General features: G+C 40.3%; 1 protein-coding gene across 1 annotated transcript in view; it reads left to right on the top strand.

Annotated features, from left to right (window-relative positions):
* LOC126299343 (protein tyrosine phosphatase domain-containing protein 1-like) overlaps nt 1-16,314 on the top strand; it is a 584,390-nt gene that overhangs the window by 200,124 nt on the left and 367,952 nt on the right. Inside the window, exon 3 of the mRNA XM_049991191.1 lies at nt 11,512-11,592. Within this exon, the coding sequence (XP_049847148.1) occupies nt 11,512-11,592 (81 nt within the window). The remainder of the gene's footprint in view (nt 1-11,511; nt 11,593-16,314) is intronic.

Raw genomic sequence — 16,314 nt, 5'->3', positions numbered from 1 at the left:
GCGTTCCGTATCACCCTCCTGAACCCACCGATTCCATATTCTGCTAACAGTCATTGGATCTCGACCAACGCGAGCAGCAATGTCGCAATACGATAAACCGCAATCGCGATAGGCTACAATCCGACGTTTATCAAAGTCGGAAACGTGATAATAGGTATTTCTCCTCCTTACATGAGGCATCACAACAACGTTTCACCAGGCAACGCCGGTCAGCTACGGCTTGCGTATGAGAGTCGGTTGGTAACTTCCCTCATGTCAGCACGCTGTAGGTGTCACCACGGGCGCCAACCTTGTGTGAATCCTCTGAAAAGCTAATCATTCGCATATCACAGCATTTTCTTCCTGTCGGTTAAATTTCTCGTCTGTAGCACGTCATCTTCGTGGTGTATCAATTTTAATGGCCAGTAGTGTACTATTGTTCTGTGTTTCATGAATCCTGTTCCTAGATGTGGTATGCCTTTTCCCATTGGATTTAAACTCTTCTTTTCTTGCATCCCTCCGATTCTACAATGTTTTCTTCAGCTTATGTAGTTTCTTGTCACTCTATTTGCGTATATTATGTATTCCGGCCGAATGACATGGCGCAGTGATAAGATACTAGACGCATTTTCAGGAAGATGCTGGTTTGAATCCCCGTCCAGGCATCCAAATGTAGGTCATCTATCATATTTCTAAACCATTTAAGGCGAGTACCGAGGTGGTTCCTTCAAAAGAACACCACTGATTACCTTTCCCGAGCTTGTATTCAGTCTCTAATACCCTCGTCGTCGACGCGAGATTAAACGCTAATGTTCCTCCATTTTTTATGCAGAGATCAGTACATATATTCCATGGTAGTTTTGGCATCTGTGCCTATGTTTTTCTTTTTAATGTGGGACGTATTAAATCCTTTATCTTTTCCCCTGGTGCTCTAAATTCATTCGGTACGTCAACAGTCTATATTTAGCATCCAGCGATGTATACATAATTAATTCAGTGTTTTTTCCATGTTCCCTAGGAGCTTTTCTATTTTTAGCTGCTCTGAGCGATTTTTCAAATTCTTCTTATAGTATATATTACAGACATTGTGATCAGCGGCCGATCTACAGATTGTAATACTTAAAATAAAAACATCAGAGCCAAGATCGCATTTAAATGGTTATTTTGAGTTGATGACCATTTCAGCAGAATTTGGCTGTCATCTTCGCATCTGCAGTAAGATATAAAACGCTTTGAATTTGTAAACACAGTTTTATACCATAGTAACGAAATTTAAATTTTCAGCATTGTCAAAATATAAGACATAATTTTGAAAAAGATGAGGTATATTACCTATATGTAAAATACTTTAATTATTTATCTCATTACAACTGCCATAGAAAAAATGTTTACAAATGCGGTGGGTGTCAATGTCTAATCGCAGATCCTAAGATAACAGCAAAGTACTATTTAAACAGGTCATCAGTTCAAATAAATATTTAAATGCAATCTTCGGTCTTAAGTATTTCTTCGAATATTACAATCTTCGTATGTTGTTGGATCCATAGATATTTCGTCATCAATGTGTGGGTCAGTTCATATTTCACCATGATTTGCTCACAGTTCTTTAAAATATTTTAACAATGTTTCCTGTTTTATTATACTGACTAAGGAATGATCATTTTCTGTGTGCTTCAGAACCTTTGTATCTTATATGCTGTTGTGTGTGCGCCATGTATATAATGTTCAATGTTCAGTATCTGTTCCACGATTCAGTGTCTATATCTCCTTATTTATAGAATTGGTATGCGGTAGGTACTAGCTTCTTCCGGAGTCTCTTCTCAACAGCTACAGTTGATGGAAAGCCTTTGCACTGGAGAATTGTGTTGTTACAGTGTAAATATGGAACCCTGCGCAGACGGTCGGTCAATGCGATTTAAGCAACGTGCAGTCGTTGAATTCTTGACAGCAGAAGGTGTCACCCCAATGGAGATTAATCAAATAATGAAAGCAATTTATGGTGATTGTGTTGATGTGAGTACTATGCGTCGTTGGGCGAGTATGTTTAAAGATGTTGAGGTGGGAACATCTGACATGCTTGATAAGCAAAGAGTTGGACGTCCTGTGACAGCAACTACCCAGTTTCACAAGCAAAATGTTGACAGATTGATTCAGGACGATCGTCGTATCACTCAGAGAAACTACAAGCAGAGTCTGCAAAATCTAAAAAGGGAAATGTTTTCCTGCAGCATTAAAATGCCAAACCACACACTTTACGTGCCACCACAGTAGAACTTCAGAGACAGAAGCCCACCACCGTACGGCATCCGTCATACAGTCCAGATTTAGCACCATCTGACTTCCATCTGTTACCCATGATGAAAGACGATTTGCGCGGCCATCATTATGCTTCTGATGAGGACGTGGAGAGAACTGTGACACTGGGGTTGCGGAAACAGAATGTCGACTTCTTCCGTGACGGATTCAGAAAACTTGTTCATCGTTGGCAGAAACGTATCCAACGGGATGGTGACTATCTAGAAAAGTGAATACTGATAATTACAGATCACATTCTAAGGGTTATTTCTGCCTTTGATTAATTAAAATATTCCCATTCAAACCCAGTTAACGAAGGCGGAGGCATTACTTTTCATTCAACACTCGTGCTCCATACTTAACAATCATATACAACTGTTCGCTCGACGAAAGATCCGTACCCAAAGACTGGAAAGTTGCATAGGTCACAGAAATATTCAAGAAAGGTAGTAGGAATAATTCACTAAATTACAGGCCCATATCATTAACGTCAATATGCAGCAGAATTTTGGAACATACAGTATATTGTATACGAATATTATGTATTACCTCGAAGAGAACGGTCTATTGACACACAGTCAACACGGATTTAGAAAACATCGTTCTCGTGAAACACAACTAGCTCTTTACTCACACGAAGTGTTGAGTGATATTGAAAAGGGATGTCAAATTGATTCTGTATTTCTAGATTTCCAGAAAGCTTTTGACACTGTACCACACAAGTGGCCTGTAGCGAAATTGTGTGCATATGGAATATCGTCTCAGTTATGTGACTGAACTCTTGATTTCCCGTCAGAGAGGTCACTGGCCCTAAACAATGAAAAGTGTGAGGACATCCACATTTACTGCTAAAAGGAATCCGTTAAACTTCGATTACACAGCAAATCAGTCAAATCTAAAGGCCGCAAATTTAACTAAATACCAAGGAATTACGATTACCGACAACTTAAATTAGAAGGAACACATAGAAGAATGCTAACCAAGGACTGTGTTTTATTGGCAGGACACCTAGAAAATGTGACAGGTCTACTAAAGAGACTGCCTACACTACGCTTGTCCGGTTTTTTTTTTTTTTTAGATTATTGCTGCGCGGTGTGGGACCCTTACCAGATAGGACTGACAGAGTACATCGAGAAAGTCCAAAGAAGGGCAGCACATTTCGTATTATCGCGAAATAGTGGAGAGAGTGTCACTGAAATGATACAGGATTTGGGGTGGACATCATTGAAACAAAGGCGTTTTTCGGTGCGGCGGAATCTTCTCACGAAATTTCGATTACCAATTATCTCCTCCGAATGCGAAAATATTTCGTTGACGCCGACCTACATCGGGGGAAACGGTCATCATAATAAAACAAGGGAAATTAGAGGTCACACGGGAACATATAGGTGTTCGTTCTTCTGAGCGCTGTACGATATTGGAATAACAGAGACTTATTGTGAAGGTGGTTCGATGAACACTCTGCCAGGCACTTAAATGTGATTTGCAGAGCATCCATGTCGATGTAGATTCCAGAATATAGCTTTCGCTAGTTTTCACTCATTTAGGGTGGTGACATTAATTAAATGCTCTCCATTTACATTTAAAACATTCACTCTAGGGTTTCCCAAAATTTTGGCTGTTTTTTGTTTTTCTACTCTTGTACTGAAATATCAGTTTCCGATGTAAAAATGTAGTTGAGGAGTACGGGCTGTTAGCCAGACAAATATCCCCATTCAGAACTGTTGATTTCGTTTGGTCTTCTTTAGTTTTGTTGTTTTTCCCATTGATCTTATCATGACAATACGTTATGATGTGGAAAGTGTGATGAGTTACGAAAGCAGTATATCCAGTCACAAAGACAGTGTATCGGATACACCTTTCAAGAGCATCGCTGACAATACGATCGCCATTTTTTACCTTCTCTAAGCTGATTTATTGTATGAACAGAATTCCAGGTTTAGCATTACAAGATAATGCATACACACACACTATTTAACGTAAGATATCCAGTTTAAAATAACTTACGGATTAAACGAAGTTGTTGCAGGCATATTATTATTTTAATTTATTTTTAAGTTATTTTCATTGTCCGTTATAGCTTTCAGCATTGGGTAAGTGTTAAAGGAAAGATTGCTGACTGAGAGACCTCGAGGTGTAGTTCAGGAGCATAATTGCAAAGATTTTCTTTTTTCGCGCACAATCGCCTCTTCTCAATTTGAAGTGTGAGTGTTGGGTCATAAGTTTGTCCGTCCAGGGTTGATGACTATGATTAACATGTTTACAGTTTGGTGTCGTGTTTGCGTTGTTCATCATGAGAGAAGGCGAGCCTGAAACCTAGTGTAGGTACATTTATTCTCTTATGATGGCTGCTGTTTATAATCAATCGTAGCTGCAAAGCAACAGTACTTATTACAGATACCTTCCTAGAAAGCAAATATGACGCGCTATATCCACACACACAGAATTAACATACTGCAGGAAGAATCAAAGTATGTACCCATAATAATTTTTGTCCAGATAAATGTCTAGAGATATTTCTTTTTGAGACATGGTAATGCTGATGGATAGAGTACTTTTTTCAAGTCTGACATTCATGTGAGGTATTATTAGTTTTAAATTATGATTGGTTTTTAACAGAAAATTTTATAAATGAAACGTATGCCTGACGTCATTATGTCCAGTTGTTTATAAAGCTCCTTACAAGACGTTCGAGACTGAACACAGAGTAACATCCTTAAATTCTTGATTAATGCTTATCCAAGAAACAGATGTAATATCAATAGAAATATATTTCTTAGCACTTTGTTTACTGAGCTGGACACCTGACGCTGCGATGGTCACTCCTTGGAACATAATCATGGCCTGTGTGCCATTTTCTCCTAGGCATCATTCAGAGTTCTCAACAGAACGAACATTTTATAGAACAACTTCAAGTCATCCTCCATCGCGCTAAACACAGAGACAAAATTCTCAGTCAGAGTACAGAGTTTAGCAATTCTAAATCGGCTTCATCAGCAGCAGCCGATAACCAACTGTGTAAACACAGCATCGATGGAAGCGCTTCGAAGGCAGACTACAATAAATGGGTTAGACTCTTTGCAAAAATACTCCCATTGTTGACTGATTTCAGCAACGTTGTGTCTTGGGTCGTGCCGTAAATCTACTCTAGGTTCCTGCACAGTTAAGCGTAATTTTTATCGTCCTGATACCGTCGTGAATAGTAGTTTTATCGGACAGTGCCTTTATCATTCAGGACCGGTATCCAAGTACCAAGTATAAATCAAAGAAGTCGCTCAATAAATATGTACTGGGTACAGGCTCATGTGTGTGTTTCTACCGACAGGAGAATTGTCTTTCTCCGCTAGCTTAGAGTATTAGACAAATCTTCCTACTATAGTATGAATTTTGGTTTGTCAACAGTTCTTCACTATATGTACACAGGGAAGGAAGAAACTAAGCATTTCTCTCTCTCTCTCTCTCTCTCTCTCTCTCTCTCTCTCTCTCTCTCTGTGTGTGTGTGTGTGTGTGTGAGAGAGAGAGAGAGAGAGAGAGAGAGAGAGAGAGAGAGAGAGAGAGAGAATGAGAGTGTGACACATACAGGATTTATATTCCCAGTCCACCTCCCCATATAAACTGAGCGCTAAGTTCACAGGCACTGCTTTTTAATTACATTTTATGCTGGCAATGTACCTTGCTAGGGATGGCCAGCAATTTTTGAAAAGAAAACCCGTAGCTTTAATTACTCCAGCATCACAGCCGCGGAGTGTGGCGCTACTCGGCGTGTCCCATTAAGGAACTGGGTCAGCCTGTACTTCCACCAGCACCCTAGTCCGCTCTCCCTGCAACATGCTGTCAAAATAACGCAGAATACTACAGCGAGGAAAGATTAATGTGGCAGCGTCAGAACATATTCAGTTACAAATGATGTGTGTGGCAGAACGAATAGCTAATGCAGCGCGAGAAGGAAGTCGACATTCACTATGACAGATACCTACCGTTATATTTTGTCCCTTCATTTTTTATGATTACAAATTACTTTCGCCTTGCGCTTCAGTGGCGTCTGTCAGGCTCCATAAACTCGCGTAAAGTTGTTGCCTTGTAAAGCGGAGACGTTTCTGACACGGGCGTGGATTTCGAATATGCTATTACAGAGTTTATCCTATGCACCCTGCCTGACAAAAACTATCCGGACCCCCTATGTAGCGCAGAATTGGCCACTAGAAGCCATAAGAGGCGGACTCGCAGTATAAAAGAAGGCGGAGAGTATCCACCAGGGACTCCTTGTCACTACCGAATTGCACCGCTGAGAGTAAGTAGGCGAAGGTACTGGAACACACACACACACACACACCCACACACACACACACACAAAGTGCAGAAAATTAACACACACACACACACAATCTGCAGAAAATTTAACAGTAATATTGCAGTGAATGAATGATTTTTTTGGCTATATCTACAAGAGAGCTTGCACTACGTGCAGTAGGAGATTGCTTAAGTCTTGTATTTCACATGTTCTGCTACTGAATAGAAAACGTGATCTAGTAGGAATAAGTTTAGGCTTATTTAAAAAGTAATAATGATGAAATAATTTGAAATAATTGTATCTTTCGTGCAAGACTGCTGTAAATATGTATCACACCACGTGTAATGGAAGTTCCAGAAATCCTTACTCTCCGGGCCTGGATCTGTCCTTTTTGCCTTGTGTCATTTTTCTGGCTGTTGAAGTTATTATTTATATATTCTACAGACAGAACAACATGGCTAGCGTATGAGTCATGGACTATGTGGCTGGTCCTGGCGGAGGTTCGAGTCCTCCCTCGGGCATGGGTGTGTGTGTTTGTCCTTAGGATACTTTAGATTAAGTAGTGTGTAGGCTTAGAGACTGATGACCTTAGCAGTTAAGTCCCAAAGGATTACACACACAGTTGAACAGATAGCGTATGGCCAAGGGAGGAAATGTGCGTTTTGGCAGGGGTAACATTACAATTTTGTGCGAGTTATTTTCGTAAACACAGCGTGTAATTTGCGATCCAGATACAGCCGAAAACTGCCGCTAGAAAGCGCTCCGATCGCAAATCACAGGATGACGAACATGTTCCGTGTGATGCTCCTGCTCGTTACTAAGGTCGGTATGTCACTATCAAATTACTTTGTCAAAGTTGGTATGTCAAATATTTATGTCAAAGAAATTTGATGATGTAATTGGGAACTTTGTCAAATGTCGCCTGTCGTTAAATAAATATGACCAAATCTAGGGCATCGCCGTAGATTTGATCATAAAAGTCTTTTGTGCTGTAAACTAGAGTAGCTCCCTCCTGTGTCAAGAGATCCCAGTGTCACAGTTTGTCTATCTTCTGCACGTAAAGCATTTCTCAAAAGAGTATTCTCTTTTGTAATATGAGAAGCCACTTTACTGAGCAAATACTGAAATACACTCTCACCCATTCGAAAGTAACTTGCGTCCTCCATTAGCAGCTCCCGTAACACATTTTGCTGAATGCTTTTACTATCTCGACGTAATACCTATGGCTTCATCCAAGTATGTTTCCTTTTTTTCCGCCACTGTTCTTCCAAATACACACACAGTGCAATTGTGGTACTAGCAACTGCAGTGCATTATAGGTTGTTGTCCGCCACCTTAAAATTTGATGAAAAATTTAGCGCGACGTCAAATATCTTTGTCAAACAAATTTGATGAATATTTGATCATATCTTTGATCAAATCTTCGTCAAAGAAATATGTTAGTGTAATACCGGCCTAAGCGTGCAGCAACCACGATATAAATCACGTCTGATGTACCTCACTATGAGAAACACATCCCGTGTGAGGGTAGCTTTAAAGTGAACTCATATGAATAATATGACAAACGATCGAAAAGAACACTGTGTAAGAAACATAAATAGATCTGATTGAGGTGTTGACGTGGTGAGGGAATAAGTCATGAACAGCAAATTTGACAGGAGAAGCGAAAAACAGGTTTGACACTACAAAATACTTAGTTGTGTACAGAAATTGGTTACAGAAACTCCAAATTAACTTAGCAAACACCTTCACAACAAGCTGTCATGTTTATGACAGAAATAAGAAGTACAATATTATGGTGTACAAAGACTGCGGTGAAATGCATGATATTTGATGTCCATGTAGCCCAGCAACGCCAGGTCTTTCTTTTTTAGCATTACTAATGATGGGCCTTCGTCGAACTGGTCGTAGAGAACGAACTGCAGAGATGTTATTAACAGATTTATCCTTTTCCAAAATGTTCTGCACCCTCCACGGTTCCATTTCATTGAATGAATCTTTATTTCTATTATGGGCTGGTTATCCCTTACAGTTCTAATACGAGAAGCAGAACTGATCTTCACTGGTGCTGTATGCAATACTGTATAGCATACCGAGGCGAAATCATAGAAATCTTTCTCCATCATCTTTGCAACATTGAATAGTTGTACATTTTTTCCTTCTGTAATCGTATCACCTATTTCGTCAGTAGTATCTGCTTGTGGAACCTTTCTCTTCTCTATTACACCGAAATCTCGCTCACAAAGCATGTACGAATGCCCCGACACTAGAAACTTCAAACTAATATTATCAACCACACCGTTTACCACTGCGTAGATTAAATCCTTTAGAATCATCCGATATTCATTTTGGCCACCCCAGCTGTCACAACACACAGTCAGAGTCAGAATCAGTCACAGATATTTTGTCTTCTGCTCAAGGCAGGATCGTTTTTATTACCGCTACCTTCTTTGTTTTATCTGCAACGTTCTGATTAAACGAAAAAAAATTATATTCGATTATATAATTTTGGTTCCAAAACTCTGAACGCAGCTTCCATACGTGTTACTCTTCAAGACTATGGCAGTTGTATTTGCATTTACAAGTAGCCTGCACAAAGTTAGTATGCAAATCGGTTAGGTCATAATAAAACACAAAACTAGGTGTTACCACGCACTGTGTGCACGTAAATTTCATTGCAAACGGAAAATATGAGTTACCAGTTTGCAAGGAACATGTTTCCTTGTAACATTACTACCGAATCAATAACACAGTAATGAACAACTTGTCACAGAGTAAACGCCAACAACTCGGTGGCTTGTTGACTTACTCCAATATCCATCCCAGCTCATGTGATGTTACTTCAACTGCCAACTTACGTCGATTGTAAGAACGCATCCGCTCACTACTTTGAGATTGTGCTACTTCTATGCCACTGTCGACATGTTTTAACTACCTTTTCCATAATAAATATGAAAAATTATTTGTTTTGAGTTACGATCTTTCCCATGTCAATGCCTCAATTAATATGAAATACATATTGGTCATGGACAAGTTATTCACGCCGTCCATCGATCGCGCACGACGTTTGAAGTCACAGGACACGTGCGAAACGTATGCGATAGTAAGGAATTGGAGACACGACGTGTCACTACCGAATTGGTCCACTGAGAATAAGCAGTCGGAGGAACTGGAAAACTACCGAATCGGCACAAATTACATATGGGGAAGCAGATATACGAATAACGAAATGTTTCCGTCATTCGAAGACCGCTGAGGGTAACGAATTGAAGGAATGGCACGAACTTCGTGCTGAGAGGAAAAAACATGCGAGTAATGAAACGTTTCAGGAAGTAACGGAACGGCAATTAGAGTCTCGTGACATGGTCGTTACTCAGTAACGAATACAGACAATATCTAATAGCTCTCGTGTTCGTTTCCAGTGGAGCACATACATTCCGTAACATGGCTGCGTACTCCAGTACTCACTTTTACCCTAATACATAGCGTCCTAACAGTTAAGCAGGAAAAAAGACCGAGTTTTACATCTTGTTTAACGCATATTGGCGTCTATTTTATACGTACAGTAACCCCACAAGATCAACGCTGCTTTAATCGTAGATTGTTCATAAATGCTGATGCTGACATAACTTGGCACATACTATTCAATGCACCGAAATAGAGCGTCGCATGAGGAGAAAGTGCTTATAAATACACAGTTTTTTTTACAAAACTATTGGACGGGCCAGATGGACAATGCTTGTATTTTTTATTTATTTATTTATTGTTCTGTGGGACCAAATTAAGGAGAAGTCTCCAAGGTTATGGATCGAGTCAATACATGAAATTATAACACGATATTAGAAACAGATAAAATGAAATATCAAAAAATATATTCAGGTGACAAGTCGTAAGTTTAAATAAGGAAAATCAGCAATGTAACACTGGAATTTGCTTAAGTTTTTAGCTCTTCCAGGAGCTCGTCGACAGAGTAGAAGGAGTGAGCCATGAGGAAACTCTTCAGTTTAGTTTTAAAAGAGTTTGAGCTAATGCTAAGATTTTTGAGTTCTTGTGGTAGCTTATTGAAAATGGATGCAGTAGAATACTGCACTCCTTTCTGCACAAGAGTCAAGGAAGTGCATTCCACATGCAGATTGGATTGCTGCCTAGTAAGCTACAATCTCTTGGGAATAGGCTAATATTGCTAACAACAAACGACATTAAAGAAAATACATACTGTGAGGGCAATGTCAGAGTTCCCAGACTGTTGAATAGGGGTCGACAAGAGGTTTTCGAACTTACACCACATATAGCTCGAACAGCGCGTTTCTGAGCCAAAAATACCCTTTTTGAATCAAAAGAATGACCCCAAAAAATGATACCATATGACATAAGCGTATGAAAATATGCGAAGTAGACTACTTTTCGTGTTGAAGTGTCACTTATTTCTGATACTGTTCTAATGGTAAATAAAGCAGCATTTAGTTTCTGAACAAGATCCTGGACATGGGCTTTGCAACTGTTCATGTTCTTTTACAGCGTTGTAAATCATTCAGTGAGATGTTTAGACACACTGTGGTCACCGAGTGCGAACCAGTGCGTACACAGCTAACAAGCAAAAACTGTTCTACTAGTACATTACATTACAAACAGTGACACAAGATTCTGATATCGTTTATTTCCGTTTCTGGACTACGAATCGTTTCTTACGTATTGATTCACTTACACAGGGATCAGTGATAGGCTTCGTGAGTGAAATGTTTGCGATTGCTTGAATAAATGAACTAGTCGTTGGATGAGCAGATCACGCAAGCGTACCATCATCGCCCCATCACGCCACGGCACCCCATGAATAGAGAAGGTGCCCTGTATGGACCTCTCAGCACATGCCCAACAGAATAGCTGAGAAGCGTTGCGCAACTGCTGGCCCTGGCCCTGGTCACTTACATCGTTGATTTTGTCTGCAGGATGACGGACGACATTCTGGCTTGTGCTCGTCCCAGCACGTACCTCATCACGCAGAAGAACCTCATACAACAGTTTCAGAGGTATGTGCATGATATAATCAAATTCACTCTAAATTTAAAGAATTTTAATATTAATATCTATCAATTGAATTTATATCTTATTTTATTAGTTATTGCTGAAATGAAAGCACAGCTTCATCTTCTGGACTCGAGCTGACTACTGAAGGATCTTCATTGCGATGTCTACCTGGCAGAAAAGCATATCTGTGAATTACTCTGCTTTCTTGAATATGATACCGAAATGAATTTTTTGATGTTGAAAAATTCACAAAAATTCGAGCTCATGAGGAGCTTACCGACAGTCGTTCTTCCTACTGATCACTTGTGCTGGAACAGGGAGGGGTGAGTGGGAGGGAGGTGTGGGTGGGGGAATGATGGTGGTGTCAGAAGTTAACTCCACCACACACTGAGAAGTGTCCTGCAAAATATACAGGGTAGGATGATTTTACTGAATGTGGACGAACTGCAGGAAAAGATCCTTGACAGGGTAAGGGCATGTGGCCGGCTATGCATTCCAAGGTAGGTATGTACACCCGCAAGAAGTTGGAGATAAAAGATCTTTGACAGTGTTGGTTTCAGTTATTAAATTACTGTGGGTAGAGGTTATACTCAACAGCCGTACCAAAATAATAATTGGCTCCTTCTACCGACCCCCCAACTCATATGATATAATAGCTGAACGGTTCAAATAAAACTTGAATGTCATTACAAATAAGTACCCCACTCATACAGTTATAATTGGTGGAGACTTCAATCTACCCTCAATTTGTTGGCGAAAATACATGTTCAAAGCCGGTGGAAGACAGAAAACATCTTCCGAAATTGTACTAAATGCTTTCTCTGAGAATTACTTTGAACAATTAGTTCACGAGCCCACACGAATTGTAAATGGTTGGGAAACACACTTCAACTCTTAGCCACAAATAATCCTAATCTAATTGAGAGCTTCATGACGGACACAGGGATTAGTGAACACAAGGTCATTGTAGTGAGGCTCAAAACCATATCAACTAAAACCACTAGAAATAAACGCAAAATATATCTATTTAAAACAGCAGATAAAAATTCGCTTGATGCCTTCCTAAGAGAGAGTCTCCATTCCTTCCAAGCTAATTATGTAAGTGTAGATCAGATATGGCTCAAATTCAAAGATACAGTATCAACAGCAATAGATAGATTCACACCGCATAAGTTAATAAGAGACGGGACTGATCCACTATGGTACACAAATTCAGAAGAACGCAAAATCCCCAAGACTGGATAAGTTTCACGGAAGCTTGAAATTTAGCGCGGACGTCAATGCCAGATGCTTTTAATAGTTTCTACAATGAAACATTGTCTCAAAATGTAACAGAAAACCCAAAGAGATTCTGATCCTATGTAAAGTACACCAGTGGCAGAAAAACGGTCAATACCGTCACTGCGCGATAGCGATGGAAATGTTATCGATGATGGTGTCACTAAAGCGGAGTTACTAAATGCAGTTTTCAATGATTCCTTCACGAAAGAAGACGAAGTAAATATTCCAGAATTCGAAACCAGAACAGCTGTTACCAAATGTGTGTGAAATCTTATGAGACTTAACTGCTAAGGTCATCAGTCCCTAAACTTACACACTACTTAACCTAAATCATCCTAAGGACAAATACACACACCCACGCCCGAGGGAGGATTCGAACCTCCGCCGGGATCAGCCGCACAGCAGAACAGCTGTTACCATGAGTGACATAAAAGTAAATATCTTATGTGTTACGAAACAACTCAAATCACTTAAGAAAGGCAAGTCTTCCGGTCCAGATGGTATACCAATCAGTTTCCTTTCAGAGTATGCAGACACAATAGCGCCTTTCTTAGCAATCATATAAAACCGCTCACTTGACGGACGAAAGGTCTGTTTCTGGAAAGTAGCACAGGTCACACCAGTATTCAAGAAAGGAAATAGGAGTAACCCATTGAATTACAGACCCATATTACTGACCTCAATTTGCAGTAGGATTTTGGAGCATATACTGTACTTGAACATTATGAATCACCTTGAAGAAAATGACTTATTGATGCATAACAAACACGGATTCAGAAAATATCGTTCTTGTGCAACACAGCTATCTCTTTATTCCCATGAAGTAATGAGTGCTGTCGACAAGGGATCTCAGATCGATTCCATATTCCTAGATTTCCAGAAGGCTTTTGATACCGTTCCTCACAAACGACTATTAATCAAATTGCGTGCATATGAAGTATCGTCTCAGTTGTGTAACTGGATTCGTGATTTCCTCTACGAGAGGTCACAGTTCGTAATTATAGACGGTAAATCATGGAGTAGAACAGAAGTGATATCTGGTGTTCCGCAAGGTAGTGTCACAGGCCCTCTGATGATCCTAATTTACATAAGTGATCTAGGTGATAATCTGAGCAGCCCCCTTAGATTGTTTGCAGATGACGCTTCAATTTACCATCTAGTGAAATCATCAGACGATCAATTCCAATTATAAAACGATCTAGTGAGAATTTCTGTATGGTGCGAAAAGTGGCAATTGGCACTAAACAAAGAAAAGTGAGAGGTCATCCACATAGGTACTAAAAGAAATCCGATAAATTTGGGTATACGATAAATCGCACAAATCTAAGAGCTGTCTGTTCGAATAAATATCTAGGAATTACAATTACGAGCAACTTAAACTGGAAAGACGACACAGATAATATTGTGGGGAAGGCGAAACAAAGACTGCTCTTTGTTGGCAGAACACTTAGAAGATGCGACAAACCCACTAAAGAGACAGCCTACGTTACAATTGTCCGTCCTCTGCCGGAATACCGCTGCACGGTATGGGATCCTTACCAGGTAGGATAGACGGAGGACATCGAAAAAGTGCAAAGAAGGGCAGCTCGTTTCGTGTTATCGCGCAGTGGGAGTGAGATTGTCACTGCTATATTACACAAGTTGGGGTGGCAGTCACTGAAACAAAGGCGGTGTTCTTTGCGGCGAGATCTATTTACTAAATTTCAATCACCAACTTTCTGTCCGAATGCGAAAATATTTTGTTGGCACACATCTACGTAGCGAGAAATGAACATCGTAATAAAATAAGAGAAATCAGAACTCGAACGGAAAGATTTAGGTGCTCCTTTTATCTACACGCCATTCGAGAGTGGAATGGTAGAGAAGTAGTATGAAAATGGTACGGTGAACCCTCTGCCAGGCACTTAAGTGTGAATTGCAGAGTGACCATGTAGATTAAGATGTACATGTAGACATGAGAACATACTAGGCAAATGGGAATGTTCTGGCTGTACTCAAAAGGGCAGTGAACTGGAGCACAATCATATAGTAGCCATATCAATTATCGTACCATCAAAGGTACGTCTTCCAGCAGGAGAGTTAAGGTGAGCCGCAGCAAGTGCGGATATGCATTGCCTGTGAGGCGTTGCGGAAAGATGACTCGCCCCACGAGGCGGCCGCCAATAATCGTCGCCCACAAATTGAGGCTGAACTGGTGCTGATGATGCTCTACCAGGATTCTGCTAGCCCACAAGTGTGTGTTGTGAAAGCTGGCGATCCCACCCCACGGAAATGTGACGTCGTCTGCGAATAGAATTGATGACAGAAATCCCAGTAATGTGGTGGCCTGTGCGACGAACCAGCCACAGAACCGTCATCGCTGAGGGAACCCTCGAGTTAAAAGTGCCTGCACTCGTTGAAGTGATACTGGTAGTGACAGTGGTCCTGGATAATGTTCCAGATGGTCATTTGGCTTACCCCATGCTAATGGGACACCTACCTGGTGCTGATACCAGGGCCACTGTCAAACATCTTTCAAGTGGTCATACCTCCCTTGAAATACATTTACTGCCCTGTGACCTCTTTTGCTCCATATTCTCTCAGGAACTGTTTCCTGCAGTTTTTCCCATTTACCTGAATTAGCTTGTAGATGTCGATGTAAATTACAAACATGTGTATCGTGACGTTTACCTACTGAGGTACTGTTTTGCAGCAGCTTTTTGTGTATCCACTGTTCCAATTTTAGTTGACGTTTGTCAACGGTTAAGAGATAGCCATGAAGCTTATCCCTGTCATTGGATAATGGTCCCGTTGAACAAAGACGATTCATCGCATGTCCCATAGCTGTTTTGACATATGAAAGTTTGGATGGCTGCTCATGCAGCAGTTCTCTGATAGTTCTCGTATCTCTTTGGACGTAACCTGTGTGGCTCTTGCAGATACTTCCCATACACGAAACATTTCTCTTCTAATCCTCTGTTCAGAGTACTTAAAACAGTACCCGAAAAATTTTTGTTGGATTTTATGTTCAGTACTTTGTTCTAACCTTATTGTAAGTTGTTTTTTCAGCACACTGTATATACGGTGAAACAGAGATTTATCCTACGGTCCTCGTGTGTGCTAGTCCAGTGTTTTAATCACCACACTTTTTTTCTTGAAGTATTGTATTTTCTGGTTCTGCTCCACAACAATGAAACAAGGAATCCAGCAGCTTCGTAAGACAGGGTGGACGGCAAATTGTGGCTGCTTCATGACCGATGCAGCAGGCAGGCGCTTTTCGCCTAAGACTTGTTTTATTATCAAACTACTTATGTAGAGTCTTTTGCCCATTTGCAGCTAACCTACTTCAATTGAGTGTCAGTCAACATGCAAAATAAGGTTCCAGCACCCTTATTCCTTCGTCATTTTTATAGCTACAGAGGTTATAATCATAGTCTCATAGTAGATTACACATTATTCACTAC

Source organism: Schistocerca gregaria, chromosome X (assembly GCF_023897955.1).
Source record: "Schistocerca gregaria isolate iqSchGreg1 chromosome X, iqSchGreg1.2, whole genome shotgun sequence".
NCBI classification, from domain to species: Eukaryota; Metazoa; Arthropoda; class Insecta; order Orthoptera; family Acrididae; genus Schistocerca; species Schistocerca gregaria.
The sequence above is the reverse complement of the archived record's forward strand: the minus strand, read 5'-3'. Positions and strand labels throughout refer to the sequence as shown.